The sequence below is a fragment of the Prionailurus bengalensis genome, chromosome B1 (assembly GCF_016509475.1).
Source record: "Prionailurus bengalensis isolate Pbe53 chromosome B1, Fcat_Pben_1.1_paternal_pri, whole genome shotgun sequence".
Lineage (NCBI taxonomy): Eukaryota > Metazoa > Chordata > Mammalia > Carnivora > Felidae > Prionailurus > Prionailurus bengalensis.
This window is the reverse complement of record NC_057344.1, coordinates 180,768,771-180,785,855: the sequence shown is the minus strand read 5'-3', so window position 1 is coordinate 180,785,855 and position 17,085 is coordinate 180,768,771. Positions and strand designations below refer to the sequence as shown.

The 17,085-nt window shown below is 35.8% G+C and overlaps 1 protein-coding gene across 5 annotated transcripts in view; it reads left to right on the top strand.

The window, feature by feature from the left end:
* Nucleotides 1-7,287, top strand: part of PCDH7 (protocadherin 7) — a 422,884-nt gene extending 415,597 nt beyond the window's left edge. For 3 of the 5 annotated variants that reach the window (XM_043572816.1, XM_043572814.1, XM_043572813.1), the window contains exon 3: nt 2,869-7,287. In XM_043572816.1, the coding sequence (XP_043428751.1) occupies nt 2,869-3,245 (377 nt within the window). In that variant the 3' untranslated portion in view covers nt 3,246-7,287. The remainder of the gene's footprint in view (nt 1-2,868) is intronic. The other 2 variants (XM_043572821.1, XM_043572817.1) reach the window with 2 other exon arrangements.
* The last annotated feature ends 9,798 nt before the right edge of the window (nt 7,288-17,085 follow it).

Sequence of the window (17,085 nt, the reverse complement as noted above, 5' to 3'; positions counted from 1 at the left end):
TTGACTCATCAAGATTGGAAGTTTTGATTGCTTGTGATGAATCTCTTATAGCCTCTCTCGATTATTTTCTAAATGTGATGACAAACACTGCAACATGTCTCAGCCAATTAGGCTTGTCAACTTCCACTGTGGTCCCCAATCAAGTGTCTGACTTTGGAAGTGATGGGAGATCCTTATTAAAAGTCGTGCCTCTTGGATAGAGACGTGACAGCCCACAGGCGGCTGATGGCAGAGAAGACAAGTTGCCTTTGGTGAAAGCAATAAGAGGAAATCGATTTTCACAAGAAATAATCCAGACTATGAAGTAAAGGCTGAGGGAAGAAATTGAAGAGTATCTCGTTTCTACTTGATGAGAAATTGAGTCAATCTAAATAAATATAATTTCTTATCAACTACAGGGCATTCAGGTACACGTGTAAAACAACAGGTAAGAAGAATTGTTTGCATGTTACACAGCACTCCGAGCTGTCTCTAAATGTATCTCAAGCAAAAGAAAGACAAAGTGCCACAAATTTAAGACTGAAAACACGAATGAATCCCCCCAAAGCAGAGGACATCTAAATCACTGTGCAAGTAAACTGACACGTTGTGTGAGACTTAAGTAAACTTAGAGGTTTGGAGAGCATTCTGGGTCATTTTTACAGGGAATGATGACCACATTCAAAGAGATTTTTCCTATTTTAGTAGCTTTATTCCTGATCACTTTCTTGTTTTTTTGAGAGGCACTATCATACAAGAAAAAGAAAAATTTGAACTTGTTAAAGTGATGCAAAAAAAAAAGGAATATTTAGAATAAAATAGGTCTGATCTTACACTTGTCATTTTTATAAGGGTTTTTCCTGCTCAAGGCATTTAAGTCAGCTTCAAATAAATAAAGCATCCCAAGATGGAAAATATTCCCAAAGACCTCACATTTTGTTCATTTAAACTAACTACATTACAAAAATCATTCCTAAAATTGCCAATAGTTTGATTTTTTTTAATGCATCTAAAATATGTGTTTGAGAGACACAGAGGGAATTTTTGGCATAAGAAAATGAATAAGAAAGTGCTTTATCTTTTGATGATACAATTAGTAGGGTCTTCCCCCTTAGAAGTCAAATAGCACAGCATGTGCAACTACAATAAATAATTATCTTTGCATTTTACCTTTTGGAAAGATTAAAGTCACTGTAGATTTTCTGGGAAGAGCACTGGCATTTCCTCATTGAACTCTCAGCACACAGCATAAAAATCTCAGGCCATAGTGGCTCAAAAATCAATGGGCTGACAAATGTCAATACTTCAGTTATCCATCACTGCAGGGGGAAAAATGGCATGCATTGGACTGCTTTGATTTAGGAGATTTGGCAGGGTAAAACTTCTGAAATAGCCTATACAAATGATAGCCCAGATAGGAATGTAATGTTAAATTATAGAGGATGGTGTGTGGAGACAGAAGCAGACAGTATAAATATATTGGGGATAATGTAAATAACCCCTTTGTCTATTTTAAACCAAATCTACGCAAGGTTATGTAGAAGCAAATTTCACTGATTCCATTGATGTGAATGTATTTGCAGAGGCTAAAATTTGTCAGTCTTTTAAGTGCAAAGCCTTGTTGAAAGACAGAAAGAAGGAAAGAAGGAAAGAAAGAAAGACAACATGATGCCATATGATATAAATTGGAGCGCAGTCATATTATGTTCTTTTGTTTGACAATAAAATAAACTAAAATTTATACTAAATAATACCCTAGAAGCAATTCATTTAGAATCTGTTGAGGTAGAGCAGTTTCTCTCTCTCTCTCTCTCTTTTTCAAAGAAAAATAGTCTGTTAAAAAATGTCGAGTAAGAAAATGCATACATATTCTCCAAAGACAGACACATATTAATGATTTTGCTTACGTATTCAGATAATTCTCAATTTCCATCTCTAATCCTGATCCCTAAGAACTCTCTAGATATGACTTCGCTTCACAGTACTAGAAGACATTTCCAGTTCTACAAGGCATTCACATTCATTAGGTGTACACGCTATTTCATCAGAACTTTATGAGCTTGACTGCATTTACCCAATACGCTGCATTTCACCTAATATTTCTATTCAGCAAACACACTGGCAAATGTTTTCTTCTGTGAACACTTAAGGGATTATCCTACAGCACATATTAGGTCATGTGACATGGTGGGTGGGAGGTGGGTGTGGGCTAGGGTGGGGTAGGTGATGATGTTGCTAATATGTTCACATCCATAACCTACTTGTACTTTGCTTTTTTTTTTTTTTTTACTTTTTACCAAATAATGTGCTGTCAATTTAGCTTCTGCTGAGTCACCCTGATGTTTTAGAATGTCTTTTAAATATAAGGTTTTGCCTATTTGCATTCCATGAATAATGTATAAGCAGGATGAAATCCAATTGGCAAAAGTACACGATTTCTGGGATAATTTATAAATAGAGCAAATTATCTATTTAGGTTTAATAACGTTTCTTATGCATGTGGAAACATTTATACCCATACAAATACACATATGCACTTTATTTCTACTTGAGAATATACACATGTCCCTGTTCTGTAACAAATGCATGTGTACCTATCTATCCTACAGACTTAAATGTATTAGTTTGTTCATGCCTTTCTTTCCATAGTATTTGTTCTTTTCGCAAAACCTTATCTTTAATGGATATGAAATCAAAACGGCTCTATGGTAATGATGAAGTACGGGGTGTTGAAAAAAGGAAAATAATATGAAAAATTATATATATATATTATATATATATTATATACATATATAATATATATATGTCCCCCCCTTCCAATTTCATACATATCAGGAAAGCCAGTTGCAGGGTGGCCAACTTTAACGTTTCCTTCTCCTTGAATTTCAGATTCAAGACCTCTTCCAGATGTAGCCCTGACTGGGAAGTGTACCCGTGAGTGTGACGAATATGGCCACTCAGACTCCTGCTGGATGCCAGTCCGTACTTCTCCAGAGAGGAAGAAGAGCCAGCCCAAACTCTCCACTTTCATGCCTGTTGATGAACGAGGAAGCCAGGAAAAGCTGGCCAATGGCGAGGCCGCCATCATGGGTGACCGCAACAGAAACCTCCTGAACAAAAAGTTGACCTCGTCCTATGAGACCTTCAGTGCAGCTAGTTTCAGCAAAAATGAGGAAGCCAACCCCGAGGATATTCCCCTTACAAAAACAGGGGAATACAAGCCATCTCCTGTCAATACTCTCACTAGAAGAGAAGTTTACCTGTAGGCTCTAAAGGAGAACAACAAAGTTCTTTTCATGTATGAGAAGGAGAATAAGGGGCAAAAAAAAAACCTTACAAAGAAAAACCGTTTAATCAAAAAGAGGGGGCTACCAAAGAGACAAAGCTTTGCCTGCCACTTCTGCCTCCAGATCAGGCCTTTAGTGATACTGTTAGCCTGATTGTAATGTACAATGTAGAAACCATCCTTGTTACTTGCATGTCTAACCCCTTCACCGATTATTCCCAACACCTGCTATCCCTCTTCCCCATCCCCCTCCAAGGAGGAAAAAAAAAAAAAAGATGGTTGCAAGTTTTCTTTCATGGTAACAAGCCTGATTAGCAGAACACAACACACTCTCATTATCCCTAAGCTGAAGCATGATTTTGTCACTTTGATTTAGTTCGAATGCCATCCGGCTGGTCAAAAAAATAAACGTGAAAATAAAATAATACTAATAATAACGACAACGATGACAACAACAAAACCAAAACCAAAAACAGATCAGGTAAGATGTATTTCAGATATACCATCAGGATATGATTAATCACCATGAAAGGCAATCTCCCCAAAATGATAGAGTCCCTGTAGAGGTACAGTTCTTATAAAGGGGGACTCCATAAGAGGCATATTGAGAATCTCACAGGTGCCATATTCTAATAACAGAGACTGACAACTAGACAATACCCCGCTGGAGATTGCAGTCCCAAATTGGCATACGTTGTTCTTTTCAAGTCAGGAGTATCAACTTCAACCCCATACGTCCATTGAATACTTTTTGTAGGGACACAATCTTGGCCAATTACAAGTCAATTACACTAATTATAACTTGTAAAAATTATATATATATATATATATATTTTTTCCCGAACGACACCGCTATTACCAACGAACTGGAACAATTGTCATTAATTGTCATTAAAAGGCCAAAGATCACACGGCAGATCAGGGAAATCATGAGGTAGATTTGGTCTCGACATGGAAATTCATTAAGAAACAAAAGCAACCGAACCCATGCGCCCACAGAAATACTCCAACACTAGCTTATTTTATGTTGTCTCCATACCCGAAAACAGGCATTCTCTTGTAAAATGGATTTTCTTTGAAAGCTCAGAAAATGAAAAACTAAAGTGATGTATTTTTGGTATTAGAGTAGGTGATTAGTTTAGGTTCAAGTTTAGTTTCAAAAAAGAATATTAGCAGGGAAGATTCCACTTTTAAAAATCATATTTGTGGGAAGGTAGAGAAAGAAGGATATGTGGGCATATAGTCTTTTAAGTTAAACTCACTGTTAACCATTTTAGAATCCAGGTTGTGCTTCCTGGCCTTATTCTTTACATTTCAAAATACCAATTGTAGTTTTTCATGTGTTTGACACACTCTTTCAGATAACACAAGTGCATTAATTCTGGATCCTGTGCAATATGGCACTCTTTTAAAACTCACAACATTGAAACAAGGTGACACCCTAATTGATTTGTCACAAGTGTGATTTTGGACATTATTTCATATGAGTTAAAACAAATCCAGACTGAACACGAAAGAAAGGAGTTCTGGGCAATGATATGTTTCCTTGTATGTACATCTCAATGTGGGAAAATATGAAGTTTTTTTCAGTGTAAAAAAAAATCCAAACCAGAATATATAGATTTTGAGTCATTTGTTCTATAGAAGATGATTTAACATAATTGGAGACTGAGCTGGGACATTCAGACAAAAGTGACAATCCAGGGACTGAATAGGGGATAACAGGTGAAGAGAGCAAATGTTCCCAAAACTGAATGTTTGCAACCTGGTTAAGACATAGGCTGATGGCACTCTAGAAATAGTGTAGTTTTGGATAGTTTTATTCTTTACAGAATTTCTTAGACTATAAGGTGAAGCAGCCTGGACTAGAGGTTGTGAACTCACTATTAAGTCATCAAAACGTTTATCTTTAAAAACCACTTCTCTGTTTGGTGGGCTACTTTTTGGGGGTCATTTCCTTCTGCTCTTTCTTAAATGGAGTTTTCATTTGGATGTTAGTTTATGTATAATAGTTAGGATGAAAGAAGATATGTAATTGAAACAAAAACGTTGGACTAAAATATCAATAATTGAACATGTTTATGTTTGATTATTATTTACATGATGGAAAGATGCAATTCTAGTACTTTGTTAGGAAACTGCATTAAAGCAGTTCTGCCTTGTATAATCTGTAAGTACCTATTAAGACAAAATACTTCTAAAGATACTTATGAAATGTATACATATTTTTTCTTGCACGTTACGAAGCAAATACTCAATTGCATAACACAGGTGTTCAACAAACTTTTTTTAATGCATTTTTTTATTTCTTTCATGAGACACTTGAAACCATTAGATAGCTCATTTCACTCTATTTTGAAACCCTTCTGTTGTCTATAAAGCTAATACGGGTCATACTGGACCTTCGGATTAATTGGATCCACATTCCCCAATGACATTTGCACCATGTTCAAGACAGCCATGTCATTGTCATTTAACTCGTGATCCTCTCTTTAGAACTAAAATGGGTGTGAAAGAATAAAATTCCGTGTACTGTAAGTATTCGCAGTAATTCTAGTAGAATTAGCTCTCATAACATGTTTATTATATAATGAGCTGGCATGACACAGAAATATATTTTGTGTTTGTATGACTTTTATTTTGAATAGGTTAAATCTGGTGCCACTCCATATATAGAGTGCTTTTGAAAAAAATCAATAAAAAGACACAAAAAAAAATAAATGAGTGAATGCAAAATAAGCAACTGTGCCTTTTATACCTGTTGTTATGGTAAAAAAACGGTTGTTGGGTTTGGACAATGAGGGAAAATGGGCTATTCCCGACTTTTTTGATCTTGTATATTTATCCATGTTTATTTTCTGAAAATAATAAATAATATATTAAAAATTTGCCTTCTGACAAACTCAGATAATGGACCAGTCTTAAATACCGTTCATTCATAAAACAAAACTAAGGCATTAATTAATATGGGCTGCTTAATTCTGACTAGAAGGCTAAAGCATTTATTGTAATAGTAACACAGAGAGATATTATCAGGGGTGAAATCAGTCCATTCTGCAAGGTCAAATATTGATTTCGAATTTCTGTTCTTTATTTCCTTTTTGTTGTTATTTTTTCTTTTAGCTGCTGTTTCATTTCGGTTGGACAGTATATCAACCATACTTGTTTTCTGTACGCAAGAATCTCAAGTGAACTTTGCATGCATTATACATTAGGACACATTTATAAATTAATGAGTAACTATATAAATTTATGTATATTAAAATTTAAGTGTATGTCCATAGCTTCAGTCTCAAATCTAATGCTCATTCTGAACCTCCAGATATCATTTCTGTATGGTTTCTGACTGGCCTGCTGCCTGAGTTTCAGAAAACAAGGGAGGCATTATTTTTATGGAAAGAAAAACTAAGAAGGTACTGAAGATGTCTGGCTGAAAGGCTACCCTAGGAAGCTGTCTTACAAGAAAATACAATAACACACAGACCCAAAGAAGCCGCCAAGAGTCAAGCTATCCCTAAAAACAGGACTGAGAAATCCAAAGACCAAGTAATTTTAGGTATATTGTATCAATGATAAATATACAATGTGTCCTTAGGAGGGAAAAAAAAAAGTGAAGATGATCCTGAATATTCTAAAGCTGGTTAGTTGGGACCCAGGCAGAGGTATAAGTAACATCTGGAGGGAGGCATCGTTTTTTCAGCTACCTAGGGTTTACTTTCAGACAACTTTTCCTACATTTTAAAGCACTTGCATTCAGTGTGGTACGATCTGTTTGTAATGTTAATCATTGACTATTGTTCTGCTACTTGGATGTTGATAGTGAAGCAGAGAACAATTTATCATCGTTTATTATAAGTCACTATGCACGCAACTATGCTAAACATGACGAAATGTATTAAACACTCGTCCAACTATTTATGAAATACTTTACATAATTTAATTTGCTTTTGTACAGTTTTATGTAAATAAATTGCTTGTCATTTTTGTCTCTGCAAATTAAAATATAACATGGTCAAATGGTTTCACACTCGTAAGTGTACTTCTCTGTTGACAGGTAATTCCAGTTTGATTGGACGAGAAGTGAATGGATGCATGTACCAGGTTGATTTAAAATGGTTTGAGTTCTGCTAAATTAAGATGGAGTAAAGAAGATAATGCTGCAGTAATTGTTGATTTAGAGGACACCATGCATAGCTGTCATATCACTTCACTTTATAACGGAATAGAACTTGGATTCTTCAGTTTCATCAAAATAATCCCTAAGACAGTTACCTAGCTAGCTTTTTACACGTTAAGTGGACAGTAGAAGAACTTCTCATCATGAATATGAAGATTGATCTTTTCAGGCGTTATCTAGAGAAATTTCACATTTAAGGTAAAACATTCTAAGTCAAATGTATCTGTTCAGGAAATGTTTGTTTTTAGTCTAAAACAGTGGTGAGTACAAATACGTGAGAGACTTAAAGAGTCTTACATTATGTGATATGTAGAGAAAAAACTGGAAGCAAAAGATAGAATCTTTATCTTACTCATTTTCTTTACTTAAGCTTCCTCTGCTTTGTATATTTTTTTCAATCAACTACTATATCTATCTATCTATCTATCTATCTATTTAACTCTTATGTTTACTTTTTGCAATCAGATTATACCCCTAACTATAATGGTTATCTTCTTGATTTAGTTGGTGTCTATTCAAACAGGCAAATTCTCTTCTCTAATCCAGCTCAGAGACTTAAAAGGGAAAGAAAATACTTTCTACGTATGCTAATAGATTCCATGGTATTTTTGTCCCATCTCACCACCGCACTGCCAACACCTACCTGTGTGGGAAAATAGTCATTCTCAAGATCCTTGCATGGAAGTTTCTCTACCATTTTTTTTTCCCCCTTGCTTGGATGAAAATCCAACATACTTTATATAGAATGGCATATTCTTTCTTTAGTCAAAGATATCTTTGTAAATTGATTGTGGCTGGCAGCCTTCCTTCTCTGAAGAAGGAATTGAGAGTGAAGCATGTTGAGAAAGTCTGCTGCAAGTTGTAATGAGGTGACCCAATGATATATGCATTCATTGGGCTCTCTGCATTCCTAATGGTGAGAACCAAACATCAGTGCAGAAGTCAGTGGAACGGTAATAAAGTGAAATCACTGTGTTTTCCTGCTTAACATTTTCTATTTAGATTTGGCCAATATATATTTCTCTTTACCCTAAAACTGCATTCTTAGGTTAAAAATATATTCTTTTTAAAATCTCAAAAATGTTAAAATACAGTGATACATTTAGAAAGAAGGTAGACCCGAGAAGCAGGCCAACGAAAGTTATGTGCATTGCTTCCAAGGCTTAAGTCTCATTATTCTATCATCTCTGGCTCTTTGGAAGAGTTTCATCTGGTTACTTAGAAGCTTGACTTAGCACAACATTATCTTGCATTTATAGAACACATTATGGTTTACAAATGCTTTATAAGATTCATCTCAAAATTCCCGTAACACCTGCCATATAAGGTGAAAGAAAGCTATTAGACGAGCCATATATGAAGGATTTTACTCTATAACAATTGTTCTCAGGTTGAAAAAAGTTTCAACGTAAAGTTCTGCCGAGACTAACATTTTCCCCCTGCTTGCTTAGGTACCAATCAAAACATTTTGCATGAGTTAGAAGAATGACAAAGAAAAGAATTCTCCTCATTTACCTGAATAAAATAGGCATTTGTAAAGTGGGAATTTGGGGGATGGGGGCGCTAATTATGTAGATTGGCAGGTAATTATCTTCACTTGACATTGCACAACATACCCAGCAGTAATTGTAATTTGTATGGGATTTCTGACAGCAAATTGTAAATCTTAAAAACAGCATAGCCTAATTTCTTCCTGCTGAATACCCCTGGCCGAATCTATCAGGCCAAGAGGTTTTGATGGACACTGGCTGGATAAATAGTCTAGGTGTGAGGATATGAATGATCACAACCGACCGTCAGCCTTATCAAAAGCAATCAGAGAATTGTAGAACTCTCAGAGTTACTTTGGTTTTAAACAGGCTGATTTCACAAAGAAATTTATTTATTAGTTTTTGTCTTCTCCCTTTTCTCTTTTTATATGTTATCTTGGGGTGTGTGCGTGTGTGTGTCCCCACCTTAAAGCTCTTTGCCATACTTTAAGTTATTTGCTTTGTGTTTTTCTCCTCTCAAAAGTAAACCTAATTTTCCCTGGAGGTGGTAGGATGTAGGTTGCTCACAAAGGACTAGAGGATTTGCAACCCAATCAGCTTTATTTTAATGGAAATTTACAATATCACTACTTGAGCTCTTAGAAGGTAGAGTGAATAGAGACTGAACTTCCATTTGTTTACTTTCTCTTATCTTCATCCCTACTCTAATACTTGTTTATAAACTGCATGGAGGAAGGTGATTAACAAAGATAATATAAATTTTCCAAGCTGCAGGGAGTGAGGAAAAGATATGAATGTAAAATGTGGAATGCTAAACATTTATGCTCTCCTTTAACACTAATTTTATTTTTTCCTGTTGTGCGGCTGCTAAATGGAAATTTTATTCATTGGTTGAATTTAATAAGTGTGACCTGCACAGAAATAATTTTGCCTATTTAATGAAACTCCTGTGGGAGGATGTAGAAGATGCTTAATCATTCATAAATGTAAAATTTGCCCCCAACCCTCTCAGGTGATGCTGAACAAAAATTATAGTTCACTTGTGATGTTCAGTTTTATTTTTTCCATTAAAAGTTATGATTCAAATAATCCATTACCAGAAAGGTCATAAGAAAGATGTATGAGGTCAACAAATAAATGTCAGATATGATCTCAGAAATTAATATGGGCTTTGAAAAATAAAAATGTTAATCAATATGCCTAATTAAAAAAAAAAAAAGAAAAAAAAAGAGTTCACTAAAGAAACACCTGAATAAGCAATCTAAAGGGAAAGATAAAAACAAGATGTTTTATTTTGGTAATTTAACTGAAATTACATTACAATATCTCAGACTTGGTAAATTAGTAGTAACTTGATTAGATAATGTCAGGTTTTCTTCCAAGTGTGTTTTATAGAATATTACACAGACCATTTTTATTACAGTTTTTATGGATTGTTATAAAAATTTGACTGTGTATTTAAACAATTTATAATACCTTTATGGAAAGGAAGGGAGGGCAAAAAAAAAAAAACTGGAAAAATAAAGAAATAAGATTATAAGATGGCCAGGTCATTTACTTTGTTTTAAACCTAACTTTAAGATAGAAACAACTATTTGAATACATGTCCAGAAGCTACAGTACAACTGGAATACACTAGATTAGTATTTCTTTTTTTTTTTTTTTAATTTTTTTTTCAACGTTTATTTATTTTGGGGACAGAGAGAGACAGAGCATGAACGGGGGAGGGGCAGAGAGAGAGGGAAACACAGAATCGGAAACAGGCTCCAGGCTCCGAGCCATCAGCCCAGAGCCTGATGCGGGGCTCGAACTCACCGACCGCGAGATCGTGACCTGGCTGAAGTCGGACGCTTAACCGACTGCGCCACCCAGGCGCCCCAGATTAGTATTTCTTAAGCTGGAGTTTATGATTCACTGAGAGACTATAGAGTTTTAGAGATCCAAGTATTCTATGATAATTTTTACAGATTTGAGTATTACCAAATGAGGATCAAAGGTATCTTTTAGTATAGTTTTCAGTGATAATTCTTAGTTTAAGAGGAATTTAATAGAATAAAATATTTACTATGTAAATCAATATTTATCCATGTTTGTGGGGACAATTGCATTCTCTGGAGTTCAGAGGGATCTTTTTGTCTTTTTTCTTTACGGGAGTCTATATTTTATTCAGTTGTGAGAAACATCAAAACAGATTTGGATAAGAAGCAAAGTATTAAACAATATGAATGATTAGACTAAAAGATATAAGCATATACAAAGGTTGGCAAACTTTTTCTGTAGAGGGCTAGATGGCAACTATTCTAGGTTTTGCAATTCAAGAAGCAAAATCAAAGATATTGTGTAGGTATTCATATGATGAAAAAGAAAACACATTTCCGGATTTTTTCAAGTATTTATTTATTAAAATTGTTTTCATGTTTGTTTATTTTTGAGAGACAGAGAGATCATGAATGGGGGAGGAGCAGAGAGAGGGAGACACAGAATGGAAAGCAGGCTCCAGGCTCTGGGCTGTGAGCACAGAGCCCGAAATGGCACTCAAACCCACAAACAGGGAGATCATGACCTGAGTCAAAGTCGAATGCTCAGCCAACTGAGCCAGGCATCCCAGACTTTTTTCAGTTATTTAAATGCGTAAATACCATTGTTAATTAACCGGGCAGACATACAAAAACAAACAGTAGGCTGGACATGACCAGTGAGTTATAGTTTGCTGACCTTGTTATATATCAAAAACTACCTCAATTGATACCAATTTGAGAGTCCATTACTAAAATTCTTCTTCTTATACCTTACTTCAGTATGTCCCTGTTTGACCCGGACAGTGCTGGTTTACGTCTTTGTCCAGTAAAGTCACTAACAATTACCCTCAATATTAGATTATGTGGTTACCCTAGTTATCAGGGATATTCCTGACCAGCAATATAAAAATCTCAACCCCTACATCACAAAAGGTGGACTTTGTAAGAGATGCAGGTCAATGTGCATAAAGTCCTTAGGCAACTTGAAAAGAGCTCATAATCTTCTCGATGCAGGAATCATCATCATCCAATTCATTAAAAAAATTTTTACATTGTGTCTTTTTCTGGAAGGTCCCAGTTTGGTTTACATTTAGGAGATTTGCTTTTTTCTTTGGATCAAAAACTTTAAACATACTTCCACTTAAATGCCACAAATAAGAGCTCATTATATTACGTTCAGTAAAAAGTAGTATAAAGTGTCACATTTAGAGCCTAATATACACGAAATAGAAAGAAGAAATACTGTGATGAATGTCAAATTCATGAAATGGGTGACTTTTTTTTTACATTAACAATATAAAAAAAGAGAATATTTTGAAATATTCTAAAATTACGGGCAGTTGAGTGAAAAAACTTAAAAGTAATAAGTGAAACAATTTAACTGTAAAACATTGGACACTTTTCAGCTGATAATGCTCTCAAAGAAAATTGTATGTAAAAAATGTATATAATCGGTCCAGTGTGATATTTGACATTAGGTATTTCTTATGACAGTAAAGTAAATATGATATGCTACATAACTTCAGAGATTATTGTTACAATGCAAAGGAAATAATCTTCATGTAAAGCCTAAACCTTAACTCTGCTAAGCCTGTAAATTAAATGTGAAGTTTATATTTTGAAGAGAATAATATATAACCACGCAGAAAAAAAAAAAAAAAAAACCTGACAACTACAGTGAACCTATTATTCAGTATTTCATCACCAGAGAAAACATGGATGGATGCTTCAGTGTGCAAATTAGATTATTTCAATGTGAGTTCTCCAATATGACTGTCTCTGACCATCCATCTGGGAATTACGGTAAAATTTGACTACGGTTGTCAAGGGTAGTTGATTTTGTTAAACCTCTCGAAATGAAGCTATTGAAAAAACTGCTATAAAAATAGTTGCCAATCTAAGAAATACTGGACATTCTCATTGACTAAAAAATAATTTGGGAACATAACTAAAGAAGAGAAGTGATAAATTCTCAGCCACAGTGGACAGGGGCTATCAGTCCATAGATGGCTTAAGAAATAGAAAGGGCAATTGAGAATGCTACGATATTGGAACACTTGCTTCAAGGCTATGGATGTTATTGGCAAAGAGGATGAACAGGACCAGTATTAGAGCTCTTACCAAAGAAACTCATCCTTCACTGAGTCATCTTGTTTTGTAATACTTGAGCTATGCTCCTGCCATGTCAATTACCGGGATGCAGAGAGATGTTTAGTATCCTGCCTGTTGCCATCTTTCCTTAAATTGCCTGGCATACTCCAGGCTCATTTTTTTTTCTATTTTTCTCCATCTTTTATTGGATGAAAACAAATAGTGTAACAGATGATTTGATTTTTCTCTCTGTTTAGGATTTATATGTACTTCACAGCCAGCATTTTGTTATCCTCGGGTTTAAAGGCTCTAAGTCATCAGAGAAACACTCCCACTTGACTATAAATGTAAGTCAGACGATTATAATGACAGTGTCACAGGTGGAAAAATAACCTTCACTCTATTGTAATCAGATCCAACACTGACAAAGAATCATTCATTGCTTTGGTGTTTCACTGGAGATGAAGGCCCCAGTTTATATTTTAACTTTTTGAGAAGGGCAGGAAGATATGTCAACAGAAGGATATACTGGGGTTTAGTTTCAACCTGTGTCACAGATATTTAAAAAAAATGATTCAGTGTAGTGGGCTGGAGCCAAATTATTAGAAGTAAATTGGAAATGGCATTTGCATTCCTTGTTTTCATTGGACTCATGAATAGAAGGCCTTGATCTCTGCATACTGACTCTCCCACAGTTCCATGACAAAGAACTCCCAGAGTATCACTCTTTTCACAAAGATTTAAAATAACCAGCATAGGGGACACAGGTGGCTCAGTTGGTTAAGCATCCCACTTTTGATTTTGGCTCAGGTCATGATCTTGCAGTTCCTGAGATCAAGACACATGTTGGGATCTGCATTGACAGCTTGGAGCCTGCTTGGGACTCTCTCTCTCTCCCTCTCTCTCTGCCACTTCCCTGCTTGCACGCTGTCTGTCTCTCTCAAAATAAATAAATAAACATTTTTTAAAAAAAGATTTAAAATAGCCAGCATAGAGAAATCAGATGGAACATATTTATTTCACTCACACCATGGTCAACTTCAATCCAGGGATGTCTAGATGTTCCCATTAGGTCTCTCTCTCTCTCTCTCTCTCTCTCTTTTTTTTTTTAAGCTGTAACCTGATTCAATTTTAACCAGTATGCAAGTCGTGGTTATAATCATATCTGGCACAGTGGTAATTTCTAGGCTAAGATTCAAATCAGAAAGTGTATCTCAATCACATCTTCTCAAAGATGTGATGCCACTTCTCAGTCTTCTCCAGTCGGGCAGGTAAACAACTTCTGAAAAAGTTACCTGTTAAAATGGTCCTTGCCATTCTGGCTTTCAAAGGTGTTTCTCCTTTTTTTCAAATGCATAAATATACTTTAATTCAGAGTGAAATTTCTTAAAATGTATGATGCTCTTGAGAAAAGTTGCTCAAACATTCTTTTCCCCTCTCACCTTTTTAACATTGTGCATTTCCTCCAGGAAATGTGGATATAATTACTTAACAGAGATATATGAGATATATCAAACATGATGCTAGATGTCTGGGGAATAGTGATTGGCAAGATATGGCTGGTCCCTTCTCTTATAGAGTTATATAATATAGGTGGGAGGCACCCAGAGGAAAAACACATTGTGACAGAAAGAACCACACAGTACTGGGTGCTTGGTGTATTTAATGATGGGAAAATAGAAATGTTTAGGTAATTATGGACTTTAAGTGGTAGGAATAGCCAGTTAAAAAGGCATCCAAGATTAGGAATGAGGATGGAGGTTTTAGGCAAAGTTAACTGTGTCTGAAGACCAGGGGGTTTGAGACAGCAGGAAGATTTGAATAATTCAAAGAGGATCAAGATGGGGAAATAGAAAGGAATAGATATGCAGGTGTTTGGGGTGGCAAGTGAAAGGGTAAGAGGCAAGTGTAATGGGGATGGTGGTAAGAAGGGGATGAATCCCCAAAAGGTTGCTCTCTGTCTCCCTTCCTTAAAAACAACAAAACCACCACACAACAAAAGAAAACAACACACACACACACACACACACGCACACACACAACCCTGAGTATTTTATGTTCATTCTTTTTTAAATGTTTATTTATATTGAAAGAGAGGGACAGAGAACGAGCAGGGGAGGGGCAGAGCGAGAGGGAGAGAGAAAATCCTAAGCAGGCTCTGAGCTGTTAGCACAGAGCCCGATGAGGGCCTCTATCCAAAGAACCATGAGATCATGACCTGAGTTGAAACCAGGAGTTGGATGCCTAACTGACTGAGCCACCCAGGCACCCCCCAGAGTATTTTATTATTAATTAATTGCATTTTGTATTGTTTTTATGTTTCAAAGAATGAGGCATTTGAAGATTGTTTCAGTAGTTGTGAGAAAAATGTTCATGGTCTCTCTCAGCAGCTGAAACACTGCCCCTCAAGGAACTGAAAGGTTATTCACTATATCGTCTAGTTTCAACAGTCTGTTCATATCCTGACTTCCATGAATCTCTTCATCTCTTCCTGGTTACAGCTGTGATTTGGCCCATCTCTGCCTCCACTGTCATTCCTGCTGTTGTGATCAATAGTTAGCTGTTATTAGACAGGCTTTTCCCAATATGGTAGCCACTAGCCACATGTGGGTCCTTTTCTTTTCTTTTCTTTTCTTTTCTTTTCTTTTCTTTTCTTTTCTTTTCTTTTCTTTTCTTTCCTTTCCTTTCCTTTCCTTTCTTTTTCTTAAAATTTATTTTAGAGACAGAGAGACAGCAATCCAGGGAGATGGGCAGAGGGAGAGAGAGAATCTCAAGTAGGTCCCACGCTCAGCATGGAGCCCGATGTGGGACTCGATCCCACAATCCTGGAGTCTGATGCTCAGCTGACTGAGCCACCCAGGTGTGCCCACACGTACATGTTTAAACATGAATTTAATTCAATTAACATTCTTTGGTCTCAGTTCTTTTATGGTCTGACTCAGACAAAATGATTAAGTTCATAGGTTGACGGTCATCTTATTGGCTGCTTTCAGGTCATCTTGCCGCAGTCTGCTGAGTCCAGTAAGAAATGAAACAAAACATGATAACCTAACCATGAGGGAATCCCTAAATCTGCTGCTTTTAGTGGCAGAAGGAGGCTACAGACATCATGTCAGATATCATATATTCCAAGAAATATTTTCAACTATGCTTAATGCTGAAGATACAGAGTTGAATAAGATATACCCCATGAATTCAAGAAGACTGTACTGGGAACATTGGTAACACTAAATGCAATTATAAATACCACAGTAGAAAAATGCATATGGTTCTTAGGATATAAAAAAATAATAATAAATTTCTCTGGCTAGGGCAAATGGTGAGACTTATAAAGAAGGTTTATAAAGGTTAACATGGAAGGATGAAGAGTAGTTACACAGACAATAAGAGGAAAATAAATATTCCAAGCATAAGAAATAGCAATACTAAAGGCTAACGGTAGAAAACAGAAATCAGGGGCTGTTCCTTCCACCATTCAGTATTCCAAGGGTACAATGAGGAGGGGCAGTCTTGTAAGTTCCCTACGTCTTCCTTTTTTTTTTTTTTAACATCCACATTGTATATGATTTAGTCTTTTTTAACATTGTTTTGATACATCAACAATGGTGGATGTCTGCTCTTCTCATCAATCAAGCATCCCTTCTATCTTATTTTACTAAAATAACTTCAATATTTCTTTGCCAGTTGCCTACAGCTAAAGGTCTCCATTTTCTTGTGGTCACATGTTGGGCAGATGACTCATGTTGGGCCAATTTGGTTCTCTCTCCAAGTGAGAGGAGGACCCAAGGTCAGAAAATGGTTTGGACTTATTGATTCTGATTATGGTGCCCTAAAGTTTATTCCATGTCTGCATTCTAGAATACCAGAGTTGTTTCCAAAGAGCCCTATAAGAGTTTACTCACCACCTGCCTTTTATTGAACACTTTAATCCTAACACCTGCACTATGTGCCTAATGACATCGATTGAAAAAAAAATCAAATACTTGAAAACACAGAAAACAGATGCATATTCTCAATGTTCTCTTCAGACTGTTTTATCTACCT